Source organism: Suncus etruscus, chromosome 13 (assembly GCF_024139225.1).
Source record: "Suncus etruscus isolate mSunEtr1 chromosome 13, mSunEtr1.pri.cur, whole genome shotgun sequence".
Classification (NCBI taxonomy): Eukaryota; Metazoa; Chordata; class Mammalia; order Eulipotyphla; family Soricidae; genus Suncus; species Suncus etruscus.
In genome coordinates, this window is record NC_064860.1 from 98,559,666 (window position 1) to 98,584,668 (window position 25,003).

The 25,003-nt window shown below is 61.0% G+C and overlaps 1 protein-coding gene across 1 annotated transcript; it reads left to right on the forward strand.

Annotated features, from left to right (window-relative positions):
• The first annotated feature begins 1,356 nt into the window (after positions 1-1,356).
• On the forward strand, positions 1,357-24,340 carry TRPM2 (transient receptor potential cation channel subfamily M member 2). Its single transcript, XM_049785416.1, has 32 exons — positions 1,357-1,514; positions 2,169-2,275; positions 3,560-3,728; positions 4,033-4,213; positions 4,361-4,527; positions 5,033-5,213; positions 5,769-5,830; positions 6,393-6,593; positions 7,766-7,868; positions 8,864-8,985; positions 9,121-9,477; positions 12,233-12,370; positions 12,982-13,111; positions 13,241-13,386; positions 13,594-13,706; positions 14,127-14,331; positions 14,450-14,568; positions 14,712-14,844; positions 15,066-15,237; positions 16,189-16,372; positions 16,924-17,105; positions 17,195-17,327; positions 17,534-17,621; positions 19,691-19,778; positions 20,120-20,280; positions 20,614-20,690; positions 20,943-21,044; positions 21,580-21,666; positions 22,384-22,489; positions 22,963-23,064; positions 23,549-23,665; positions 23,877-24,340. The coding sequence occupies exons 1-32, from the start codon at positions 1,362-1,364 to the stop codon at positions 23,985-23,987; spliced, it is 4,497 nt and encodes a 1,498-aa protein (XP_049641373.1). The 5' UTR covers positions 1,357-1,361; the 3' UTR covers positions 23,988-24,340.
• Positions 24,341-25,003: the final 663 nt, after the last annotated feature.

A 25,003-nucleotide genomic window follows, 5' to 3' on the forward strand; every position in this document is an offset into this window, starting at 1 on the left:
ATAATAATAATATAGGGCAGGAGCGGTAGCATAGTGGTCGGGCATTTGCCCTGCACGCTGCCTACCCAGGACAAACCCGGGTTCGAGCCCCAGCATCTCATAGGATCCCCCAGCCTGCCAGGGGCAATTTCTGAGTGCACAGCTAGGAGTAACCCCTGAGCGCCTCTGGGTGTGGCCCAAAAACTGAAAAAAAATTTAGACATACAAAAACAATAACTTCATCTAAAATAAAAAATTATAAATTTAAAAAAATGTAAACATACAGTATAAAGTATAATGTCCACGTGTTGGGTGAGGCCGCCCCAGGCACTATGTTTCTGACCCCTTGGGCGGAAGGGTCTGACAATGCAGGTAACGGTGGAGAAATGATTCTCAAGCAAAGTTTCATCAGAGGCAGCTCGCTTTATTCTGTAGCTCTGTCTCTGCCATGTGCAGTCTCTGTCATGTCTGCCTAACTCGTCTCTTCTCCAGATGAGCTCCCTGCTGCTTCTCTCTATGCCTCCTTTTGGTTTGGTTTGGTTTTTGTTTGGGGGCCACATCCGACTGCGCTCAGGGGTTCCTCCTAGCTTTGTGCTCAGAAGTCGCTCCTGGCAGGTTTGAGGACCACATGGGATGCCGGAGATCGAACCCTGGTCCGTCTTTGGACAGCAGCAAGGCAAAAGCTGTGCTACCTTTCCCACCCCTCTTTATGCTTTCTGGCTGCTTCCTCTCCTCCCTTCCCCCAGGCAGACTCCCTTATTCTTTATTCACACTAGCCCGCCCAGCACCCAACCCAGGTGTGGGTGGGTATCCCCCTCCAGGTGGGAATGACACCTCAAAAGAAATCTTTGTTGTGAAAGGGAAACCTGACAAGTGTGAGCATGTGTGACTGAGTGTGTGAGCGTGTGACTTAGTGTGTGAGCGTCCCCTCCCACCCTCTCTGCCCAGCCCTTTGGGATGCCATGGGCGGTGAGGGAATGCTGTGACCCTGAGACACTGCTGGCAGGTGGGGACCAATCTTAGGGCCGGGACTTCCAGGTGAGTGCAGCTGAGACAGTGTGAGGGTGGGAGACAGGGTAGTCTGAGGGCGGGGAGGGGGCTGCCACAGGGCCACAGCAGTAGCTCTGGGTCACATGGTGACTTGGGTACACAGGCCACCTGGGGTGGCGCCATGTGGATGGCAGAGACAGAGACCTGGGGGTTCAGTGTGGCCTCCTGCTGCGGGACAAAGGTTGTTGTTGCTTGAAGGGCGGGGGACCCCCAGGCTCTGGGAGGCAGCTGGGGACTCATAGTCGGGGACTCTGGCTGGCTCGGGTCTCTGGGGCTGGGGGCTGGGGACTGCGTCCCGGTGACTTTGGGTCCCTCCATTTTAGGTGATGACAATGGAGCCCCCCCTGAGGAAAGCCAGCTCCAGGCAGGAGCAGGACTTCGGGGTGCAGCCCAGGAGGGCAGCCGACCTGGCCCTGGGGCCCCTGCTCAGGGGCAGCAGCGGTGGCAAGAGCAGGAGAGCACCCCCTTTCAGCTGCGGGGACAAGGTAGGGCAGAACCCACGGGCTGAGGGGACACAGCCCAGGTGGGCCCTGCTAGTCCCCCCCCCCCCCCGTCTCCACCCAGGAGGACAACAAGAAGAGATGGGCGTGAGGTGGGAACTAGGGCACTCTCCCGCTCTCGCTCGCTCTCTCTCTCTCTCTCGCTCTCTCTCTGTCTGTCTGTCTGTCTCTCTCTGTCTCTGTCTCTGTCTGTCTCTCTGTCTCTGTCTCTGTCTCTGTCTGTCTCTCTCTCTGTCTCTCTCTGTCTCTCTCTGTCTCTCTCTCTGTCTCTCTCTATCTCTCTCTCTCTGTCTCTCTCTCTCTCTGTCTCTCTCTCTCTCTCTCTCTCTCTCTCTCTCTCTCTCTCTCTCTCTCTCTCTCTCTCTCTCTCTCTCCCCCTTCCTTTCTCTCTGGTTTTTGGGCACACTGGCAACACTCAGGGATTCCTCCTGGCTCTGTGCTCAGAAATTGCTCCTGGCTCAGGGGACCACATGGGATGCCGGGACTCAAACCCGGGTCTGTCCTGGGTTGGCCGTGTGCAAGAAAAACGCCCTACCGCTGTACTATTTCTCCGCTCCCCCCACTCTTCCTCTCTTTCTCTCTCCCTCCTCTCTCTGTGTCTGTCTGTCTGTCCGTCTGTCTGCCTGTCTCCTGACCCAGCTCCGGCCCCCTCGGCAGCAGGAGAACCTGAGTTCCTGGATCCCCGCGCACATCAGCCGGAAGCAGTGTGTGTACTTCCTGGAGAGCCCCAAGCTGTCAGATGCAGGGTCAGTGCCCCCCACCCCGGCCCCCACGGAGGGTCCACCCCCCAGCCTGCACAGGGCTGCTGCGGCTCTGCTTATCCAGGCCAAGTACCCGCCCTGAGCTGAGCACTGGTTTCTGGGTCAGCATGTCAGTGGGCAGTGCTGTAGCCCCGGACGGCTCTGCGGTGGGTGCAGGGCTGAGCCTTTTCTGGGCTGTTCAAAGCACGGGGACCCCCCGAAGAGTCTGATGGGGTGTTCTGTGGGACAGAGCTTGATGCTCAGGGCCTGAGCCAGAGCTCTGCGTCCTGGGCTGCCCTGAGGCCCTGCAGGGCTGTGGAGAGCGTCAGTACCCATCTTCCACTGCACAGCATGGCCTTATTATAGAACTTGCTAGCCTCAGCCGCAGTCCCCCCATTCCTGTGGAGTAAAGAGGCACAGGGCAGGAAGAGCCGGGCCAGGCAGTGGGGAGGTTCCAGCCCTGCCTCCACCCCTCTCCTGTTCTCCCTGGGCTTTGTTCCTCCCTCTCCTGCCTCTTCCCTCCTTCCCCCCCTCCCCGCTCCTGCCTCCCAGTGATGTTGGCACTGATTTTCTTTGGAGGGCAGGTTGGGTCACACCCGGTGGCACTCTGTTTACCCCTGCCTCTGCACTCAGAAATTGTTCCTGGCAGGCTCGGGGGACATATGGGATGCCGGGGATCGAACCTGGGTCCATCCAGGGTTGGCTACGTGCAAAGCAAATGCCCTACCGCTGTGCTATCCCTCTGGGCCTGGCACAGAGTTTCTGTCCCCCTTGGACTTTCACTCATTGGTCACTTGTGACTTGGAAGGGCCCAGCCCAGAGACAAGGGTTCTGGACAGGCTCTGGAGTGGGAGTCGAGGTCCCCAATGCCTGCACCCACTAGGCTCTGCTGCTTCCTCCTTTCTCTGTGGGGACACGTCCATCCAGGCTGTGCAGTGTTCATATGGTGGGTGCTCCCTCCATAGTGCTCACCCAGTTCTAGCCAGAAGGCTCTCCTTGTGGGGTTTGTTCACACTTGGCTGGAGACACCCCCACACTGCAGGGCTGGGGTCAGACTCATGGACTGGCCAGGCGGTTGGTTCTGAGCCCCACCAGCCCACCCAGCCCCCAGCCTTCCTGCGTGGGCAGAGCAGGCAGTGGCAGGGGTGCTCGTAAAACAGATTCCTCTGCCCCCTCTGCCCTCAGCCTACCCTTGTCTAACTCAAAGCTGCCGTGGTTTTGGGCTTTGGGGTGCTGTGCTCGCGGCGACTACAGGGATGGTGCAGGGACATGATGTTGGTGCTCTCCTAGGAAGGTGGTGTGCGCCTGTGGCCACACACGCCAGCAGCACGGGGACGAGGCCCGCGGGTCGCAGCCCTTCCCGGACAAGGAGTGGGACCCCAGGAGGCACGTTCAGGAGCGGCCCACGGATGCCTTTGGGGACATCGTGTTCAGGGGCCTGGGCCAGAAGGTGGGGAAGGTAGGTGGGGGCCACGCAGGGCCATGGACGGGACCACTCACCCCACACAAAGACACAGTCCTCGGGCAAGCCTGGGATGAGGGTGCTCGGCAGACAGTGCTCCACAAGTGCTCAGCATTGGGTGCTCAATAGATACTGCTCGGCAATGGGTGTTCCTCATGGGCAGGGATGCAGAAGAACTGGCCAAGGCTTCTGTGCTCTCTGCGGGCTCAGGCTGCCTGCCCGGAGGTGGGACCAGGCCCAAGCAGGGCCTGTGTCCCAGCCCCTGTGACAGGCCTGACCGCTCCCACTCTCCCACTGGCAGTACGTCCGCGTCTCCCAGGACACCCCACCCAGCGTCATCTACCACCTCATGACCGAGCACTGGGGCCTGGAGGTCCCCAACCTGCTCATCTCCGTGACGGGGGGTGCCAAGGATTTCAACATGAAGCCCCGGCTGAAGAGCGTCTTCCGGAGGGGCCTGGTCAAGGTGGCCCAGACCACAGGTGCGGGAGGACGGGAGCAGGGAGGGGCAGGAGCACTGTGGTGCAGAGAGGACTTAGTACGAGTTGCAGGGAATGGTGGGAGCACTGTGTGGGGAGGACCTGGAGCAGGTGTGGGTTGGGAGTACCCATCCACTGTGCGTCCCACAGGTGCCTGGATCATCACCGGTGGCTCCCACACGGGCGTGATGAAGCAGGTCGGTGAGGCTGTGCGGGACTCCAGCCTGGGCGGCCGTGGCAGCGAGGCAGGCGTGGTGACCATTGGCGTGGCCACGTGGGGTACCATCCACAACCGGGAGCATCTGGTGCACCCCACGGTGAGCAGGGGCCTGGGGCATCAAGTTCCAGCAGGGTGTGGGGAGACGGTGAGGGACAGTGGCGATGGGACAACTGTCTGTTGTGATGACAGTCCTGTGCGTTCCCAGGCAGGTTGGGGCCTATTTTGGGGGCCACACCCGGCAGCGCTCAGGGGTTCCTCCTGGGTCTGTGCTCAGAAAGCACTCCTGGCAGGCTAGGGGGTCATATCAGATACTGATGATTAAACCCGGGTCCATCCCGAGTCGACCACATACAAGGCAAAGGCTCTACCGCTGTGCTATCTCTCTGACCCCTAGTTGGGGTTCCTTTCATTGTCCTGCCTGGATGCCCAATCCCCAAACCCGCAATCCATTTCTTCCATCCCCAGATTTCAGGCCGGGGCCACTGTCCTGCAGTCCCTGCCCAGCTCTGGGCACCTCCTTTCCTGCTCAGAGTCCGGGTCCTTGTTCCATGGGTCACCCGTGGCAGGGCCTGGCGTGGGTTGGTGAGTGTCCATGTCCGCAGGGCGGCTTCCCCGCTGAGTACGTGGTGGATGAGGAGGGCCAGGGCCAGCTGACGTGCCTGGACAGCAACCACTCACACTTCATCCTCGTGGACGACGGCACACACGGCCGCTACGGTGTGGAGATCCCGCTGCGGGCCCGGCTTGAAAAGTTCATCTCGGAGCAGACCAAGGAGCAGGGCGGTGAGTGCGGGGCTGTCGGAAGGGAAGTCGGGGTTCCTGGTGACCGCCTCCGAGGCGCAGTGGGGTGGAGGAAGGGAAGAAGAAGCCCCAGACTTGGGCCTGAGTAACCCCGGAAGTGGGTGTCTCAGCTCCATTGCCCCCTGAGGCAGTGTGTGTCCTCCCAACCTTCAGCCCAGGGGAGAATCCTCTTCTCTCAGTTTTCGGGGTACCCTGTGCTCCTGCGCCAGGGAAACTCCCTTCCTCAGAGAAAGGGTGGGCATGGGGCTGGAGAGATAGCACAGTAGTAGGGCTTTTGTCTCGCAAGGCATTCCATATGGTTCCCCATGCCTACGAGGAACAATTTCTGAGCACAGAACCAGGAGTAACCCCTGAGTGCCACCGGGTGTGGCCCAAAAACTAAGGGGGGGGATGGTGTGAAGTGTGGGAGCAGCAGGGTGGAGGACTAACTGCTTCCTGCTCCGGCTGGGGGTGCTGGAGAGAAGGAGGTACCTCAGGGACACTGGATAGCCAGTGTTCTGCCCTCTACCCACTGCCCTGATGGCCGCCCTGTCCTAGGTGTGGCCATCAAGATCCCCATCGTGTGCGTGGTCCTGGAGGGCGGGCCGGGCACTCTGCACGTGAGTCCTGTGGGACCTCAGACCCTGCCCACACCCCCCTTGGGGCTCCCCATGGCCCTGCAGCATCCACTGACCGCAGGATCCCTGGATGGGCTGGTGAAGCCCCAACTTCCCTCTGCTCCTGGCTGGCCAGTGGGGCAGTTACTGACAAACAGAGGGTTTGGGGATCCATGCGTGGCCCAGGCCAGAACAGAACAGGGCTAAGCCCTGGTGCCACGAGTCTGTGCAGTGGGTCACTCTGGGCTCTGAGCCTCCCCGAAAAGGTCCCAGGAAGGTGGCCTTGCGGTCCCCCTTCCCTCTGGTTCCTCCACTGAGAGGAAATAGGGTGTCTGTTTATCCTGGTCCCTGGGGCCCTTCCAGAGATCTGGGGGCTGGACGAGTCAGCACTGTGGAGACGGGGTCCAGCCTCCTTAGTAACTGGGGAGGCTGGTGCAGAGGCTCTGAGGCGCAGGTACCCATGACCCCTTGCGTCCCCTTGGTTCTGGCCCAGTTCCCCGGGAGTCCCTTGTGCCAGGGGGTGGGGCTGGTGTCCCCAGGCTCGGGCTCACGGCGCGTCTTGCAGACCATCTACAGCGCCATCACCAACGGCACCCCCTGCGTGGTGCTGGAGGGCTCAGGCCGCGTGGCCGACGTCATCGCCCAGGTGGCCGGCCTGCCGGTGCCCGACATCCGCGTGGGGCTGGTGCAGCAGAAGCTCTCGGTCCTCTTCCACGACACCTTCGACAGCTTCTCCGAGCTCAGGATCGTCGAGTGGACCAAGAAGGTGTGTTTGGGGGGCCACGGACACCCCCAGGGCACGTCAGTAAGCTAAGGCAGTAGGCCAGGCCCCTTCCCCTGCATCTGCTGCTCTTGAACCTGGGCAGAGACCACAGCAGGCAGTGTGGTCTAGGGGTGGCGTCCCAGAGTCAGGTGACCGTTCCGTTTTGTTTTGGTTGGGGGGCCACACCCGGCAGTGCTCAGGGCTCACTCCTGGTGACCTGGGGAAACCCTGAGTGGTGCCGGGGTTGGAACCTAGTTGGCCGTGTGCAAGGCAGGTGCCCTCCCAACTGTTGACCACTCCAGCATCCCAGGCCTTTTGGGGGATTCCCTCCTGCTCTCAGGGCTCACAATATGCTGTCCACACTTGGGGCTCATCCTGGCCACCTGGTTCTGGGACCCATGAGCCCCCCAGCTCCTTCCAGCAGAGCTGAGTGTGCAGCTGCCCGGATGGGACCAGGCAGACTGTCTATAGCCACAGAGATCACAGAGCTCATTTGTGGGGTTCCTGGCTGTGCTCAGAAGCCAGATGGGCACTGACTGTGGACACTGTGGTCAGTTCTGCAGGGGAGAGGCCAGGAGGGCCATGTGCTCGGGCCATTGGGGTCTTTCAGCTGTCCCGCACAGTGGGGTTCTGGGCACAGGGTGGTCCCCACTAGGAGACATTTTGGGGATTTTTGGTGGTCTGTTTTTTGTGTTTTTTTTTTGTTTTTTTTTTTTTTTTTTGATTTTGGTTTTTGGGGCCACACCTGGTGGCACTCAGGGGTTACTCCTGGCTCTGTGCTCAGAAATCTCTCCTGGCAGGCTCAGGGGACCATATGGGATGCCAGGAATCAAACCCAGGTCTGTTCAGGGTTGGCCACTTGTAAAGCAAACGCCCTACCACTGTGCTATCTCTCCGGCCCCCAGGAGACATTTTGGCTGGGTTAGGGGGTTCCGAGAGTACTTAGGAGCTGATCTGAATGGCCCTGTGGGTTTGGAAGAGATCCTGGTTTAGTGTTGGGGTAACCAGGGGCTCCTGGGCAGGGATCAGGATGACTGGGGACCCTGAGTTCGTGTTGGGGTCACCATGCACTCTGGTTTAGTGTTGGTGTGACTGGGGCCTCTGGCAGAGGTGGGGGTCACTGTGGGCCCCGGGCTGGGTTGGGGTGACCGGGGATCTCACCAGGGTCCTTGCAGATCCAGGACATCGTGAGGCAGCGGCAGCTGTTGACCGTCTTCCGTCTGGGCAAGGACGGCCAGCAGGACGTGGACGTGGCCATCCTGAAGGCCCTGCTCAAAGGTGGGGCATCTAGGGGTCCCCCTAACCTCCCAGCCCAGGGCTGTCCACTCCCACGGTCCCTGCCTCCAGACCCAGCCGTGGCTCTGCTCGCTATGTCACAGCACTCAGGGACCGTGCCGTTCTCAGGAAGGCCAGGCCAGAGACTTTCCGAGCAGGGTTGCAGGGCCTGAACCTGCCATGGGTGTGAACACCTTCAGTCTTCTCAGGGCCAGGACATGAGGCCCCTCAGAGCAGTGCAGGGGTGCAGAGGAGGGCAGAGCCTGTCGTTTTACCCTCCAACCACATTAAGCACAAGGTGGCTCTGGGCAGGGCTAGGTGGGAATGGCAGGGCTGCTAGCAAGCATGGCTTCCATGTCCTACTCCGTTGTCTCTAAACTTGAGACTTGGGGCTGGAGCACAGATGTAGGGCATTTGTCTTGCACGCAGCAATCCAGGATGGACGGTGGTTCTAATCCCAGCATCCCATATGGTCGACTGAGCCTGTCAGGAGCAATTTCTGAGTGTAGAGCCAGGAGTAACCCCTCAGTGTCACCATGTGTGACCCAAAAAACAAAACAAACAGATGATAGATAGATAGATAGATAGATAGATAGATAGATAGATAGATAGATAGATAGATAGATAGATAAACTTGGCGGCTTGGGTGGAACTGGGACCAGGAGTAACCCCTCAGTGTCGCCATGTGTGACCCAAAAAACAAAACAAACAGATAGATAGATGGATGGATGGATGGATGGATGGATGGATGGATGGATGGATGGATGGATGGATAGATAGATAGATAGATAGATAGATAGATAGATAGATAGATAGATAGATAGATAGATAGATAGATAGATAGATAGATAGATAGATAAACTTGGCGGCTTGGGTGGAACTGGGACCACTTGTGCACTGTGGAATTTCCTGTTTCTGAGGCAGCAGGAAGTACTGGTCAGGTCCTCGCGTGGAACATTCAGGCAATGGAGTGACCTGCCCTCGGCTTTCTCCTGCAGCCTCTCGGAGCCGTGACCATTTTGGTCATGAGACTTGGGGACACCAGCTCAAGCTGGCCGTGGCCTGGAGCCGCGTGGACATCGCCCGCAGCGAGATCTTCACGGACGAGAGCCACTGGAAGGCGAGAGGCAGGGGGTGTCCATGGGGCACTGGTCCACTTCATGCCTTCACCCATTCCCCTCCCCTGACCTGGGACACAGTCCACGACCCTCAGGGCACCCTCAGGACGGGGCTCTGAGTCGCTTGACCCCTGCAGCCTTCAGATCTGCACCCCATGATGACGGCCGCCCTCGTGTCCAACAAGCCTGAGTTCGTGAGGCTCTTCCTGGAGAACGGGGTGCAGCTGAAGGAGCTGGTGACCTGGGACGCGCTGCCCTGGCTCTACGGGAACCTGGAGCCCGGCGTATTCCAGGCCAAGCTGCAGAAGGTGCTGGCAGAGGAGGCGGATGCCCAGGACGTGCCCGACGCGCCCTTTGCCCCACGCCTGCGGATGCACCACGTGGCTCAGGTGCTGCGGGAGCTGCTGGGGGACTTCACGCAGCCCCTGTACCCACGGCCCAGGCACAGCGACCGCCAGCGCCTGCTGCTCCCCGTGCCGCATATCCGGCTGAGCGTGAGTGAATGTCCCGTGCCCCAGCATGCCCAGCACCGGGGACTGAGCCCCTGGGCACAGCTGCTGGCTAGGCCCTGAGAGAGGTTCAGCAGTCATGTGGGTTCTATATTTTTGGGGTCACACGGGACGGCACTTGGGTTACTCCTAGCTCTGCACTCAGAAGTTGCTCCTGGCAGGCATGGGGGACCATATGGGATGCTGGGGATCAAACCCAGGCCAGTTCCAGGTCAGTTGAATGCAAGGCAAATGCCCTACCGCTGTGCTATCTCTCCGGCCCCATCTATTTTTTGTTTGTTTGTTTGTTTGTTTTGGTCACACCCGGCAGCGCTCAGGGGTTTCTCCTGGCTCTATGCTCAGAAATCGCTCTTGGCAGACCTGGGGGACCATATAGGAGCCGGAATTCGAACCACCATCCTTTTGCATGCAAAGCAAATGCCCTACCTCCATGCTATCTCTATCATCTATCTATCTATCTATCTATCTATCTATCTATCTATCTATCTATCTATCTATCTATCTATCTATCATCTTTCTTTTGGTTTTGGAGCCATACTCAGTAATGCTCAGGTGCTAGTCCTGGCTCAATGTTCAGGACTCACTCCTGATAGTGCTCGAGGAACCATATCGGAAGCCGGGGATCAAACCATGGTATGAACCATGGCTCTGGCCTTGGGACACACTCTTTCTTTTTTTTTTTTTTTTTTTTTTTTTTTTTGGTTTTTTGGGCCACACCCGGTAACGCTCAGGGGTTACTCCTGGCTATGCGCTCAGAAGTCGCTCCTGGCTTGGGGGACCATATGGGACGCCGGGGGATCGAACCGCGGTCCGTCTCCTAGGCTAGCGCAGGTAAGGCAGGCACCTTACCTCCAGCGCCACCGCCCGGCCCCAAAATAACTTGAGTTCCTTTTCTTTTTTTTTTTTTTTTTTTGGTTTTTGGGCCACACCCGGTAACGCTCAGGGGTTACTCCTGGCTATGCGCTCAGAAGTCGCTCCTGGCTTGGGGGACCATATGGGACGCCGGGGGATCGAACCGCGGTCCGTCTCCTAGGCTAGCGCAGGTAAGGCAGGCACCTTACCTCCAGCGCCACCGCCCGGCCCCGGGACACACTCTTTCTAACCACCTTTAAACATGTCTTGTTTTTTATTTTGTCTTGTTTAGGGGCCACATCCGGCATTGCTCAGGGGTTACTCCTGGCTCTGTGCTCAGGAATCACTCTTGGCAGGCTCGGGGGACCCTATGGGATGCCTAGGATTGAACCCGTGTCAGCCATGTGCAAAGCAAACACCCTCCCACTGTGGTATCACTTCAGCTCTATGGTTATTTTTTTTTGGGGGGGTGGGCCACATCCAGCACCCAGCTATGCTGAGGGTTTACTCCTGGCTCAGGATTTAGTCCTGCATAGGCTCAGGGGACCCTATGGGGTGCCAAGGTTCAAACCTAGTCTTGCTTGTACAAGACAAGTGCTTGTCCCACTGTGCTCTCGCTCTGGCCCCTGGACTGTGGGTTCTTTACCTTCCTGGGGACAGAACATGGCAGACTCCGGATAGCAGGATACATGATGAGGGAAGTGGGCTCCGAGACTGGGCAGTCTTCTGTCCCACACATCATGTGCTGGCCACCTCAGTCAGGATCCTCCCTTCCTGTTGGGAGGTTCAGGCAGGGCTGTCTGTAAGCTGATAACTGCTAGACTATCGGGGGCCAGGGTCCCAGTTATTTGTCTCCTCCCCAAAGATCATCTTTGGGATTGTTTCCCAGGACTCGTCTCCGGATGCAGGCATGGTGGGGGGGGGTTTACTGCCAGCTCATAGGTCTTTAGGGATGTGGTTGGGGGGGGGGCGCCAGCGCAGGGGCTCAGGGGTGTACCAGGTGTGCAGGGTTCAGCTCAGGGCCTCACTGATGTCACTCTTCTGCCAGGCCCCCAGGAATTGCCCCAGCTCATCCTTGTCTACACATTTTTCTGGCTCTGCCCACTTCCGGCTGGGATCTCAGGGGCCCGGAGCTCCAGAGTTACCCCCAGCTGTGATTCCCGTGGTCAGTGTTCCTCCGTGTCCATGGGGAGCCCAGACTGTCCCACTTGGGTCCCTGCTTCCGGTTTTATGTTCACTCCCCAGATCCCCGGGGAAGGTCCCTACTCTCCTGGAAAGCTTCTATGATGAGCTCCTGGTCCCTCCCAGTCCCGAGGGGGCTGTGGCCCTTTGTTTTGTGGGGGGTCTTTGGGATTTCTGGATTCTCTGCTCAGCTAAGCTGTTATTCTCAGGGCCCCCACACCCAAAGAGCATCCACTCTCCTCAGGGTCTGGGCCACCCCTTGTTGGCTCGTGTGGGCTCCAGAAGGTGCATATGTGTGTCTGTTCCCTCTGGACTCTTCAGTAGGTGGGGTGGTGGCTGTACCCCTGGGTCTTGTTTCTAGAAGAAACGTCCTGGGGCCAGAGTGATAGCATAGTGGTAAGGCATTTGCCTTGCATGTGGCTGATCCGGAACTGATCCGTTTTCATCCCCAGCTTCCTACATGGTCCCGAGCCTGCCAGGAGCAATTTTGGAGCCCAGAGTCAGGAGTAACCCCTGAGTGCTGCCGGGTGTGCCCTTCCCAAAATAGAAGGACCCCATAGGAGACTCCGAGGGGCTGGAAGGCAGTGGCCATGTGACACACACAGACCTGGGGGCCTTCTGAGTTTCCTGGGCTGCTACTGGCAGGGCTGGCTCTGGGGATCGAATCTGGGAAGGCAGGGGCCAACGCAGCACCCCGGTCCCCCAGGTGCAAGGTCCCAGCCTCCGCTCCTTCTACAAGCGTTCCTCAGGGCCCAATGCCTTCACTGTGGATCCGGTCCGTGACCTGCTTATTTGGGCTGTCGTCCAGAACCGCCGGGAGCTGGCTGAGATCATCTGGGCTCAGGTACGGCCTGAGCCACGGAGCTGGGACTCCAGGCACTGGGTGATGTGTGTGTCGTGTGTCGTTGGGGGGTGGAGAACAGATTCAGCGATGGGGTGCTTGTGCTCGATTCAGTGCTTGGTTCTAAAAGGTTCTAGAGCCCCAAGTCAGTTCAGTCCTGTGACCCCTTCCAGACAGCCCCACAGAGGGGCCCAAGGCCTCAGCCCTCCACAGTCCCGAGGCGTTTGCCCTGGGCAGGCCCAGAGATGACCCTGTGAACAGCTGGTCGGTCCAGGGCCGAGCCTGAGTGAGGGTGGGTTCTCGGAGGGGTGGGAGTTCCAGGCCCCTTCCTGTCACCTGGAAGCACCTCTTCGCGGCCCCCTGCAGACAGGGGACTTTGGCTACTCTCAGAGCACTTCCTTGGGTTCTGACAGCTCCTCATCCTGCCCTGCCAGGGTGCCCAACCTCCCAGGCCAGGCCCCCCCCCCCCGGGCCTCCATGCAGCTGGGGCTGCCCACTGGCTGCCAGAGATGTGCCCGGGTGCCGACCCCAACCAAGGCTGCGCAGGGTCCGGGGTCCCCGCGGGCCGGCGGGAGGGCTACTGCCTGACCCGGGGACTCGCACGCCACCCGCAGAGCCAGGACTGCATTGCGGCGGCGCTGGCCTGCAGCAAGATCCTCAAGGAACTGTCCAAGGAGGAGGGCGACACGGACAGCATGGAGGGCATGTTGGCGCTGGCCGACGAGTACGAGCAGAGAGCCATCGGTGAGGCGGAGGCGGCGTCCCGTCCCCAGGCCTCGGGCCCCACGGCCGCCCCTGAGAGCCACGTCTGGGCTGCGCCTGGGCCCAGGACCGCCAGGCCGACCCGTCCCTGCGGTGCTGTCCCCCACCCAGGGGTCTTCACCGAGTGCTACCGCAAGGACGAGGAGCGGGCTCAGAAGCTGCTGACGCGCGTGTCTGAGGCCTGGGGGAGGACGACGTGCCTGCAGCTGGCCCTGGAGGCCAAAGCCATGAAGTTCGTGTCTCACGGGGGCATCCAGGTGACGCCCGGGGCCTGCTCTGGCCCCGCCCCTGGCCTCGCCTGGCCCCGCCCTCCTCCGTGACCCCGCCCCACACGCCCTTCGCCCAGGCCCCGCCCACCCTAGCCCCGCCCCTGCTCGCCCACACCCAAGGCACACGGGGGGGGGGGACGATGACGACGACGATGACACGCCGGCTCTCTCCGCCCCGCCCCGCCCTCCCGGCAGGCCTTCCTGACCAAGGTGTGGTGGGGCCAGCTGAGCGTGGACAACGGGCTGTGGAGGGTCGTCCTGGGCATGCTGGCCTTCCCGCTGCTCTGCACCGGCCTGGTCTCCTTCAGGTGCTTCGGGGGGCGAGGGGTGGTGGGCGGGGCTCTGAGGCGAGTGTCAGAGAGGCGGGCTTGTGGGTGGCGCCTCGCGCGGCGGGCGTGGCCTCGGAAGGGCGTGGCCGTGACCGAGGCCTCGCGGGGCGTGTCTGTGGGCGGGACTTGCGATGGGCGGGGCCTCGTAGGGGCACGGCCGGTGGGCGGGGGCTCCGAGAGGCGCGGCCACAGGCAGGTGGTGGGCCCCGGAGGGGCGTGGCCATGGCCTCACAGGGCTGTGTGGGCGGGGCTTGCGGTGGGCGGGACTCCGGGAGGCGTGGTCACAGGTCGGTGGCGGTCGCCGGAGGGGCGTGTCCATGGGCGGGGCTTGCGGTGGGCGGGGCCGGCCCCCGCGCGCCCCTCCGGCCTCCCGACCCACCTGGGCCCGCCCTGCCGCAGGGACCGGCGGCTGCGGGGGCTGCGGCGCGTGCCGGCCTTCTTCACGGCGCCCGTGGTGGTGTTCCACCTGAACATCCTGTCCTACTTCGCCTTCCTGTTCCTCTTCGCCTTCGTGCTGGTGGTGGACTTCCAGCCCGCGCCGTCGTGGAGCGAGCGGCTCATCTACGTCTGGCTCTTCTCGCTGGTGTGCGAGGAGCTGCGCCAGGTCCGGGCCGGGCCGGGGTGCGAGGGCCGGGGCCAGGCTCCGGACTGGGGAGGCCTCCGTCCCGCAAAGGGGCCGTGCCTCGAGGGACGGGCCCCTGAGCGTGCCGCCCTGTCCCCAGCTCTTCTACGACCCCGACGGCTGCGGGCTGGCCAAGATGGCCCGGCTCTACTTCAGCGACTTCTGGAACAAGCTGGACCTGGCGGCCATCCTGCTCTTCGTCGCGGGGCTAGCCTGCAGGTCCGCCGGGGTTCTGGGGGGCTTCCCCTGCGCCCGCCGTCCGGCCTTCTCCCGGGCCAGCCCTGCCACCCACCTCGCTGGCAGCACCCGGGGGCCGGGCACCGCTGGGCACCGCTGGGCACTGAGGGCCCCGTGCCCGCCAGGCTCACCCCGGGCCTGCTGTACCCCGGCCGGATCATCCTGGCCCTGGACTTCATCATGTTCTGCCTGCGGCTCATGCACATCTTCACCGTCAGCAAGACTCTGGGCCCCAAGATCATCATCGTGAAGCGCATGGTGAGGGGGACCCCGGGCCCGCCCAGCCCCTGGCAGGTCTGCCTCAGCCCACTTCTTCCAGGATGTCCGCGGCTCCTTTCTACCCCCACCCCCATCTCACAGTGCCCTTCCCAAGCCGACGGCACAGAGACCCTTCCCATCTTCCCATCTTCCCATCATGGGACTGGGACTGGGCTGGAGCGGCACACCGCCTCCACCCTGAGGGCCGCCGTTCCCTCCAGATGAAGGACGTCTTCTTCTTCCTCTTCCTGCTGGCGGTGTGGGTGGTGTCCTTCGGCGTGGCCAAGCAGGCCATCCTCATCCACAACGAGCAGCGCGTGGACTGGATCTTCCGGGGCGTCGTCTACCAGTCCTACCTCACCCTCTTCGGCCAGATCCCCGCCTACATCGACGGTGGGACCCGCAGGGGGCCTGGCTGGGGTATCTTAAGTCTGAGATTCTGCGAGCTCACTGGGACAGAGGAGGTCCCAGCTGCTGCCCAGGGCAGGCCCTCACAAGGCCGGTCGGTCCATGGCATTGAGAGACGTTGAGTTGGCTCCTTCCAGTCAGATGCTTTGGTTTGGGGATTACTTTTGCTTTTGAGGGGGCAGTCACACCCAGTGCTCAGGGGACCCTATGGAATATTACCACCGTCCCCCTCAGCATAAGTTTGCTCCCCACCAGTATTATTTTTTAGTTTTTGGGCCATACTCAGGTGCTCCTCAGGAATGAATTGTGCCTCTGCACTCAGAAATCACTCCCGGCAGGCTTGGAGGACCATGGGGGGCCAGGGATTGAACCTACATTGGCCACATGCAACACAAACGTATTCCCCACTGTATTCCAACCCCCTTCCATTTCTTTTGATTCCTGCAGTAGTACCAGCTGCATTTTCACATGATCTAGTAGTTTGAAAGTCTTTTTCTTTTCCATCTGGTTGGTCTTTTCCAAGAACCAGATTTTGGTTTGGTTGGTTTAATTTACAAGTTTTTGTGATGCTTTCATTATTTGTATCTATGTGGGACTTTTTGTTTGTTTGTTTCTTCCTGCTTTTGTTTTCGGGTCACACTCAGCTGTGCTCAGGGCTGCCTCCTGACTGCACTTAGGAATCACTCCTGGTGTGGGTTGGGGGACCATATGTGATGCCGGGGATTGAACCCAGGGTGGCGGCTTGCAAGGCCAAACTCCTGGGCTGCTGAACTGGCTCCCGAATCCGGGGCCTGCTGTGGTTTGCTTCTTCCTGCTGCATGTAGCTCCAGGCTGGCCTGCCTTCGCAGGGCTTGGCTCTGGGCACAGAAGGCTCAGCACCTCTTTCCGGCTCAGCTGGGCGCTATTGACGTGGGGTTGCCCCCTCACCGCCACCAGGTGTGAACTTCGACCCCGACCACTGCAGCCCCAACGGCACCGACCCCTACAAGCCCAAGTGCCCCGAGAGCGACTCCACGCAGCAGGCTCCCGCGTTCCCCGAGTGGCTCACGGTGACCCTGCTCTGCCTCTACCTGCTCTTCACCAACATCCTGCTGCTCAACCTGCTCATCGCCATGTTCAAGTGAGCACGGCCCGCCCCTGCCACGCACACGCTGCCCACTCCTTCTCTCTTGCCCTGCGCTGGCAACCTACGACCCTCTTCTCCCCTACCAACCGACCAGCCCCGCCCCTGGCAACCCCACTGCCTGCACCACCGATATCCTCTCGGTCCCACACGGGGCGCCCCCACCACGTCCCTCCTCCATCTACCTGTGCCCTGCCCTGCCCACAAGTGAACATGCACACCTGGCCTTGTGCCTGGCCACGCACCCACTCCCCACTTGAGCCTCAGGTCCTCCCCAGGGCGCTTCAGCCAGAACCCAGCCCAGAATGCTGCCGGTGCCTAGGCCGGCCTCAGCCCAGCTGGAAGGCGACACTGGCTAGCCCGTGCTAGGGCCATACATAGATGCTGGCCCCGAGGTGCCCACCCACCTGTGTCCCTGCAGCACGCTGAGCCCGAGTCCAAGCCCAGCCCACCTGGTCCATGCTCGTGCTGGGTCTATGCAGAACCTGGGCGAGTGACCCTGCCCCAGCTACTGGGGTCCTGACCCCTCACTCCTCTCCTCTCCCCAGCTACACGTTCCAGCAGGTGCAGGAGCACACGGACCAGATCTGGAAGTTCCAGCGGCACGACCTGATCGAGGAATACCACGGCCGCCCACCCGCCCCGCCGCCCCTCATCCTCCTCAGCCACCTGCAGCTCTTCATCAAGAGGGTGGTCCTCAAGATCCCTGGCCGGCGGCACCGGCAGCTGAGTACGAGGCCGAGGGACACCCTCTGCCCACCCCAGGAAGCGCCCCGCTCTGGGCTGAACCCGGGCGGGCTCAGGCTGGTGCATTCGCAGAGAACAGGCTGGAGAAAAACGAGGAGGCGGCACTGCTGTCGTGGGAGACGTGGCTGAAGGAGAGTCACCTGCAGGGCCAGCAGCTGCTACGTGCCCAGAGCACCGAGCAAAAGATCCAGGACGTCAGCGACAAGTAGGCGCGGGAGGGACAGGGCGCTGCTACCGGGCCCTGGGGCAGGGTTGGGGGCATCCCTCGGGGGTGACCCAGTGGCGGGTCATCCCGTGTTTCTGCCTGGGCCCCAGATATTCTCCTGCCAGTCTGCCCAGATCCCCAGGCCGATTCGGTTCCCCTGGACAGCAAGGCCCGCTGCTGGCCAGGCTCATCTGGGCTCTCCTCAGGGTGGACGCCATGGTGCACCAGCTGGAGATGGACCGTCTGAAGCGCTCGGTCTCCTCGGAGCAGAGACTGGCCCTCCTGGAGGAACAGGTGTGTCTGGAATGAGGAGCTTGGGGACGAGGGGTGGGCAGGGAGCTGGCACCATCTCCATGTAGAAGAGATGCCCGTTCTGGAAAATTCCCTGGCTGAGCCTTAGCACGAGCTGAGCAGCCACTGTGGCTGGTCGAGGGTGCGTGTTACCTGCCCTGCCTGGCTTCCTCCGGGCGTGGCTGCCAGGACCTGGGAGGGTGGAATTATAACAGCCTTACTGGGGTTGGGGTGGGGAATGGACCCTGGCAGCAAAGATACATCGGCCACCGGGCAGGAAGTGCCACCAGGAACTCGGGGTCTTGGGCCTGATCTGGGGTCGGGTCTGGAAGCGTTGGAGCCAGGCTCTGGTCTCTGTAAGATGCGGGTCAGGATAGTCACCACAGCTGCAGGCAGAACCTGGGTTCCTCTTCCCGTTAGGTCCAAGGCAGCCCTGACCACCAGCCCAGCACTCCTGCTGAAATGGACAGCCCCAGGACAATGGGGGTCGATGTTTTGTAGGGTATCTATGCAGGGCCAGAGCTGCTGAGGGACAGTGATATGTGATAATGAGCCCACCCACCTGTTCATTGTCCATCCATCCATTAGCCATCTGCTTACCATATATCCACCCACCTACCAATTCATTATCCATCCTTCTGTCATTCATCATCTACCCATCCATCCACCATCCATCTATCCACCCATCTATCTGCCCATCCACCCATCTATCCACCATTCATCCATCATCCATTTATCACCATCCATCCACCATCCATCTATCCACTCATCCAGCCAACCCATCCATCCACCCACTCAAATATTCATATAACCACTTCACTTTTTCATCCATTCCTCTACCCATCCATCTACCATCTATCCATCACTATTCATCCATTCATCTATCCATCCATCCACCATCCAGCTATCCACTATCCATCTATCCACCCATCAGCTACCCAGCCACTCATCCTGCTACCCATCTATCCACCCAGCCAGCCACCCACCCATCCATCCACTGTCTATTCATACATATATTATCCATCTACTTACCATCCATCTACCCACCTACATTAACTCATCTACCAATTCATTATCCATTCTTTTAACATTCACCATCCACCCATTCATTCATCCATTCATCCATCCATCATCCATCAATCTATTCTTCCACCATCTTCCCACCCATTTACCCATCCTAATATCTGGGTCATCCACCCACCTATCCATCCACCCTCATTCATTCATCCATCCACTCATCCATCCACTCATCCATGTATCCACTATTCAACCCCATCTTCCAAACCTCCATCCCTCCTCCTTGCTATGATGGGGTGGCCTTGGGAACTTCCCATGAGCAGGCATTCTTTCACCCTGGAGCAGGGGTCCTCAAACTTTTTAAACAGGGGGCCAGTTCACTGTCCCTCAGATCATTGGAGGGTCTGACTATAGTAAAAACAAGACTTATGAACGAATTCTTATGCACACTGCACATACCTTATTTTGCAATGAAGAAACAAAACAGATACATATACAATATGTGGCCCGCGGGCCATAATTTGAGGACCACTGCCCTGGAGCCTTCCAATTGGGAACCTCTGGAGAGAAGCAGGGTGAGCAACAGCCAGAGGGGTCTCTATCCTCCAGGACAGGTGGGGTGGCCCAGTGGAGGCTGGAACCCATGCGCCCTATTCTCTTCCTTACTTGTGGGTTCTGCCCAGGTTCCCTCCAGAATGTCTCCTTCCCCCAGAGCACCAGCTGTCCCCAGTGCTGTCGCCTCAGCCTCTGGTTCTGTTGGGTGTCTGCTCAGTCTGTGAGCACTCAGGTGTGGCCTCTTTGACTGACACCCACTCTCTGACGCCTTCCCAGTCCCCCTTATCTGAGTCCCCCATTTCCTGCAGTGAACCCTGGGCCACTGCTTTCAGGAGGTAAAGGGGAGATACCCTCCTGTCTCCCTCACTCTCTCGGCCTCTTCCAGTGTCAGTCTTGGCATCCCTGTGAGCCACGAGCTTGGTGTGGTTGGGGAGCCCCACAATGGCCTGCAGCAGAGAACAGGATGGCCGGTGACGGCTAGTTCGGGACTTGCCTTGCAGGTGGCCGAGACAGCCAGAGCACTGCACTGCATTGCGAAGACCCTGAACAGGGCTGGCCTGGGTGGGGAGGAGGATGCCCCATTGCTGGGTGAGTGGGGGACTGTGTGGGGAGCAGTGGGAGGAAGGCTGGGGCCTTCAGCTTGCACATCTGTGCCTTGCAAGGAAGCGGCCCAGCTCTCGGCTACCATCCCCACCTGCATCTCACACTGAAGGGGGGTCTTGGCCCTGCTGCCCCTCAGCTCTGTGGAGCTATTGGACTTGCGGGCCTGGCATGGCTGGTCGCTGCAGGAAGACAGTGCCACCCCAGTCCCTGTCATTCCGGGGCCAGTGCAAGGGCACAAGAGGACCCTTTGGCCATGTGTGTGTGGGAGCCTGGCCTCAGGGATGGATGCAGATGATTCACTCCCCATCCTTTGGCTCCATTCCCAGACCCCCCAAGTACCCCCGAAGGCCAGGACTCAGCGCTGGACAGCAGGCAAAAGGCAGAGGATGCTGGTGCTGGCCCCCACCACATGAATGCCCGGCACCTACTGTACCCCAACTCCTCAGTCACTCGCTTCCCAGTGCCCGACGAGAAAGTGCCCTGGGAGGTAAGTGGTGTCCGGTCTGGGGGTGAGTGGTTGGACTGGGCCCGGGCTCTTGGCACGCACAGGTAGGGTGGAGCTGGAGTGGGTATCTAGGGACCCCATGAGCCTGCTGTACACCAGCCCCCTCTGACTCTCCCTGCCCCACTCAGGCCGGGCCTTGAAGCAGTCATCCCGATCTTCTGGGCCCTTCTAGAACATTCCAGACCATTTTCTGTGACCTTTGCCCTCTCATTTGCCTCTGGGAAACCTCCTCAGCTCCACTTTCCTGAGGCCCAGGTCCTGGTGTACCCCCATGCACGTGCACAAGTGTTTAGGGGGCCCATCACTCCCCTGCAGGCCGAGTTTCTCATCTATGATCCGCCCTTTCACTCTGCCCAGAGGGGGGACAAGGGCCTAGAGGATCCTGTGGGAAGGTGAGTATGTCCCTTCGGCCGCTCTCCCCACTATGGACATGGGGTGGGGTGCCTCACACCAGGGTCTCCTCCCCCTGATGCCCTGCTACCTGGGCAGTCTCTGGGGCCTCCTTTCTGCTGTGACCCCGAACACCACATCCAGGCCAGCTGAAGGGGGTGTTGGAGGCTGAGAGAGAAGGAGGGGCCCTTGGGGGCCAGGGAGACCATCAGGCCAGGTTCAGTTGCAGCCTGTCTCTGGGGTGTTCTGCTCAGTACCCCAGAGCTGCGTGCAGGGATAAGCTACAACACGGTGGATGGGGCTGTGGACCGACGGAGCTTCCACGGGGCCTATGAGGTGCAGGACGGGCTCCCACTGTGAGTAGCTGCGGGATGAGGTGGGGCCTGAACCCTGCCTCCCCATCCCCGCCTCAGCATCTGGTCACCCTAAACCCCTCTCCACCCCACTGAGAACATGACTTGTGACCTCTGTTCAGTGGGACTACACTGGGCCCTCATTCCTGGAGGGATATTGGGGTATATTTAGGAGTGACAAGGAGCGAGAAGAGATGATTGGGCTGGGACAGAGCAGGTGGGGTGTGGGGCCATCCCTGGGTGCAGAGGGGTGGGGCGAGGGCTGGGGGACCCCTAGGGAGAGGGGGAAGGGCATGGGGACGGGAGGGTGGCGGGGAGCAGGAGTAGGGGTCTGTGGAGCCCTGGACAGGCAATGAGGGGGAGTTCCCCATCTTGGCATCTGAGTGGGGGCCCCTGGGCGTCTGAGGGGATCAGGCCCAGCCTTGTGTCTGATGCCTGGCCTGGTGACTGATGGGGTCGGGTTCTGGCTGGCAGCCCCGCCCTGTGCCCGGCTCCAGCCCAGCCCCGCCCGGGCTGACCGAGCTGGCCTCGCCCCCAGGAACCCCATGGGCCGAACAGGGCTGCAGGGCCGCGGGACCCTGCGCTTCTTCGGACCCAACCACACGCTGCAGCCTGTCATCACGCGGTGAGACCTGAGCGCACCTGGAAAAGAGGGTCCTGGGTGGTGGGGCCTGTGGGACCATCACCTAGGGTGAGGACAGTGACGCAGAAACCAGAAATGGGGGGTGTCTGGGCAGCGCTGTGGAGACAGACCAAGACACTCTGAAGGGACCCCAGTGGGAGAGGGGGGCTTTGGTGGGAGGGGCGGGCATGACGGGCAGGAGGGGCAGTGCCTTATGATGAAGGGCGGGGTCTGGTGGCAGAAGGGGCGGGGCTTCACCGATGGGGCCGGGTCTGATGACAGGAGGGAGGGAGGAGCTGGATTGCTGTGGGCAGGGCCTGATGGGCAGGAGGGTCAGTGCCTTAAGGTGAGGGCGGGGCTAGATTGCTAGGGGCGGGGTCTGATAATGGAGGGGGCTGGGTCTGATGAGAGGGGAGGGGCTTGATTGCCGGGGGCGGGGCCTGATCACCAAAGGGGCGGGGTCTGGTGGCAGTGGGAGGGGCTGTTAATGGAGAGGCTGGGTCTCAAGACAGGAGGAAGGGGCTTGGTTGCTGGTGCGGAGCCTGATGGGCAGGGGAGGACTTTGGGGAGCTGCGGGGCCTGATGGCAGAAGCCTGCTTACAAGGGGCGAGGCCTGGTGATATGGGGAGGGTCTCCAGCGGGCAGCCCTGGAGACCTGCCCGGCCCCTGTCCGTTTCCCCCAAGGCCCCTGGGTCACCAGTGGGGGTGGCTGTCGCGCAGGTGGCGGCGGAACCAGGACGGAGGCATCTGCAGACGCAGCATTAAGAAGATGCTGGAGGTGCTGGTGCTGAGACGCCCTGGGCTGGAGCTCTGGGCCCTGCCGGGGGTGAGTAAGGCCGAGCGAGGCCTTTGTGCACCTGCCGCTGACACCACCTCCCCTGCACTGCGCTCCCCCCACCCCCAGAAGGACCTTAGCGAGGCTGGGTGCTCCTGTGCTGGGCCTGCTGGCCAGATCAACCCAGTTCAACCAGAGCTGTGGGGTTCTTGGAGACGCCCCTCACTGGGGGAAGATCTGCCCTGGGATCCTGTCACCGGGGGAGGGTCAGGGATGGGGGAGCTGCCCCTCTGCATTCACCTGGGGGCGGCTGTCTGGGGGGCCAGAGCCCTATGGACGGGCTGGACCGGGGAGTACATGCCAGTCACTGGGCACTTTCAGAGCTTCCCTCCCCTTTCAGTCCAGAAGCTGCCCCGTGGCTGTCCACACCTCTGGACATTGCCTCTCTGGCCAACACGACCGGGCTGAAGTGGGGGTCAGCAGGAGGGGGTCCACGAGCCTTCACTCAAGCACCCTCTCCCCAGGGCTCCCGGGATCCAGGCGTGATGCTGCCGCGAAAGCTGAAGCAGGTGGTCGGCGCTGAGTGCTGGGCTGCCCTCGAGGCCCTGCTGGCCCAGGGCACGGAGGTGAGGCCATGCCCCCTCGGTGCCTTCGGAGGGCTTGCTTGGTGCTGGGAGGGGGTTCCTGCAACCCCCCACGGCTCCCCTCCCCCAGTTTGTCCCAGGAGGCACCTCCGTTGACTTTGTGAGAGTTTATTGGCTGAAACGCAAATGTTGAAAACGAGCCATTTGCCAGTGAAGGGCACGATGGGGCAGCTGTCCCCTCTAGTTCATTCCAGAACATTCCACCCACAAAGGACAGCTGGGCCCTGAGAGGGGGAAGGCTGTGCCCGGCTCCACGTGTGAGGGGACACGGACACTGAGCGCTGGGCTGTGCTAGACGCTGGGGTGTCCCCACTGCCCCCCAGCTCCTGGCACCTCGTTCTCATCATAGGGGGACGGAGAGGCCAGGCCTGGAGGGGCTGGGGGCTGGGGACGGCCAGGGGCTTCCGGGTCAGCCCTGTAAGGCCTGGGGTCTCGGCACGGCTCACCCTGCACCCCGAACCCGCAGCTGTACAAGGGCTACGTGGATGATCCCCGGAACACGGACAATGCGTGGATTGAGACGGTGGCCGTGAGCGTTCACTTCCCTGACCAGAACGACCCCTTGCTGCGGACGCTCGGCTTGGTGGGGCCCGGCTCTTGGGGGCTTGTGGACACGTTCAGCCGGGGTGGTGGGGCCTGGCCAGGCACCTCGGCGGCCTGGGAGGTTGCTGGTCTGGGAGGGCGGCTCCTGCTAGTAGACGGGGCGGGGGCTCCCGGGGCTCCTGGGGAAGCTGCTCACTGGGCGGGGACGGGGCTCCCCTCGCCCCCTGCCAGCCCACCCGTTCTGCCCGCAGCCCCGGAGCAGCGCCGTGGAGTGGCAGGTGCTGGACCGACGCCTCCCGCTCTACGCCGACCACAAGACACTGCTGCAGAAGGCTGCCTCGCTCTTCGGTGCCTATTACTGAGCGGCCGACCCAGGACAGCCAGGGACAGCAACAGCGTGGATCCCCGACGCCTCTTGGGCCTGAGACAGGGCTGCAGTGGGGAACCACACCCACTGCTTCCAGGCACTTTTGGGACCCATCACCCACCCAGCCTTAGTTCGGGCCCCTGCCTGGCTGTTGGGCACCGTGGGACACCCCCACTGGCCATCGCCTGCAGGGCTGGACTCCATGAGGCAGGAAGTCCCAGGGATGGGGTGAGGAGCCTGTGTGTCTGGGCCTGGGCTGCAGCAGAGGCGACTGTCTGCACCCTAGGCGGATAGCCCGAGGCCCAGGTGAATGCCCCAGTGTCCCTAATAAAGATTCAGAGGACCACAGAGATGGGCACTGTAGGGCGGGGTACTTCCAGGGTAGGGCACTCTGCAAGGCAGGGTATTCCCAGTTGTGGGTACTCTGAAGTGGGGTACACTCAGATTGGGCCACAGAGGTGAGGTACTCCCTGTGGTGGGGTACTTTCTGAGCTGGGTCTTGCTCTCATGGTGGGGTCCTCTGAGGTGAGGCAGTGGGGTAACTTCTCTCTGAGGTGGGAGCTGTGCTCAGCCTCTCCAGCTCCTGTGCCCTTCAGGTCTCCCCATTTCTCCTCCATCCCACGCATTCTTGGCTGGCCAGCACCCCGCCACCCTGCAGACCTGTAGCTCTGGGTTTTCTCAACCCCCCGGCCCTGCTACAGGGAACTGGGACCCCCTAGACTGCTTCCATGGGGCACAGGCTCAGTTGGTCCCAGGTGCAGGGCTTCCAGAACCCACCTGGACACCCACTAAAGGCTTCAGGGTGCCCCCCCAAGAACCCTTCACCAGACAGGTGCTGCCTGCAGGGATTGATGGGCAGGCTGAGGACACACCGGTTAGAGGGTCCCTGCGTGCACATGCGAACACAGACAAACTCAGAGACAGTGTGATTGCACTGACACAGACACACGTAGAAGCACAGACATAGCCATCCAGGGACACATGGACACACACTGACAAACACACCTGTAG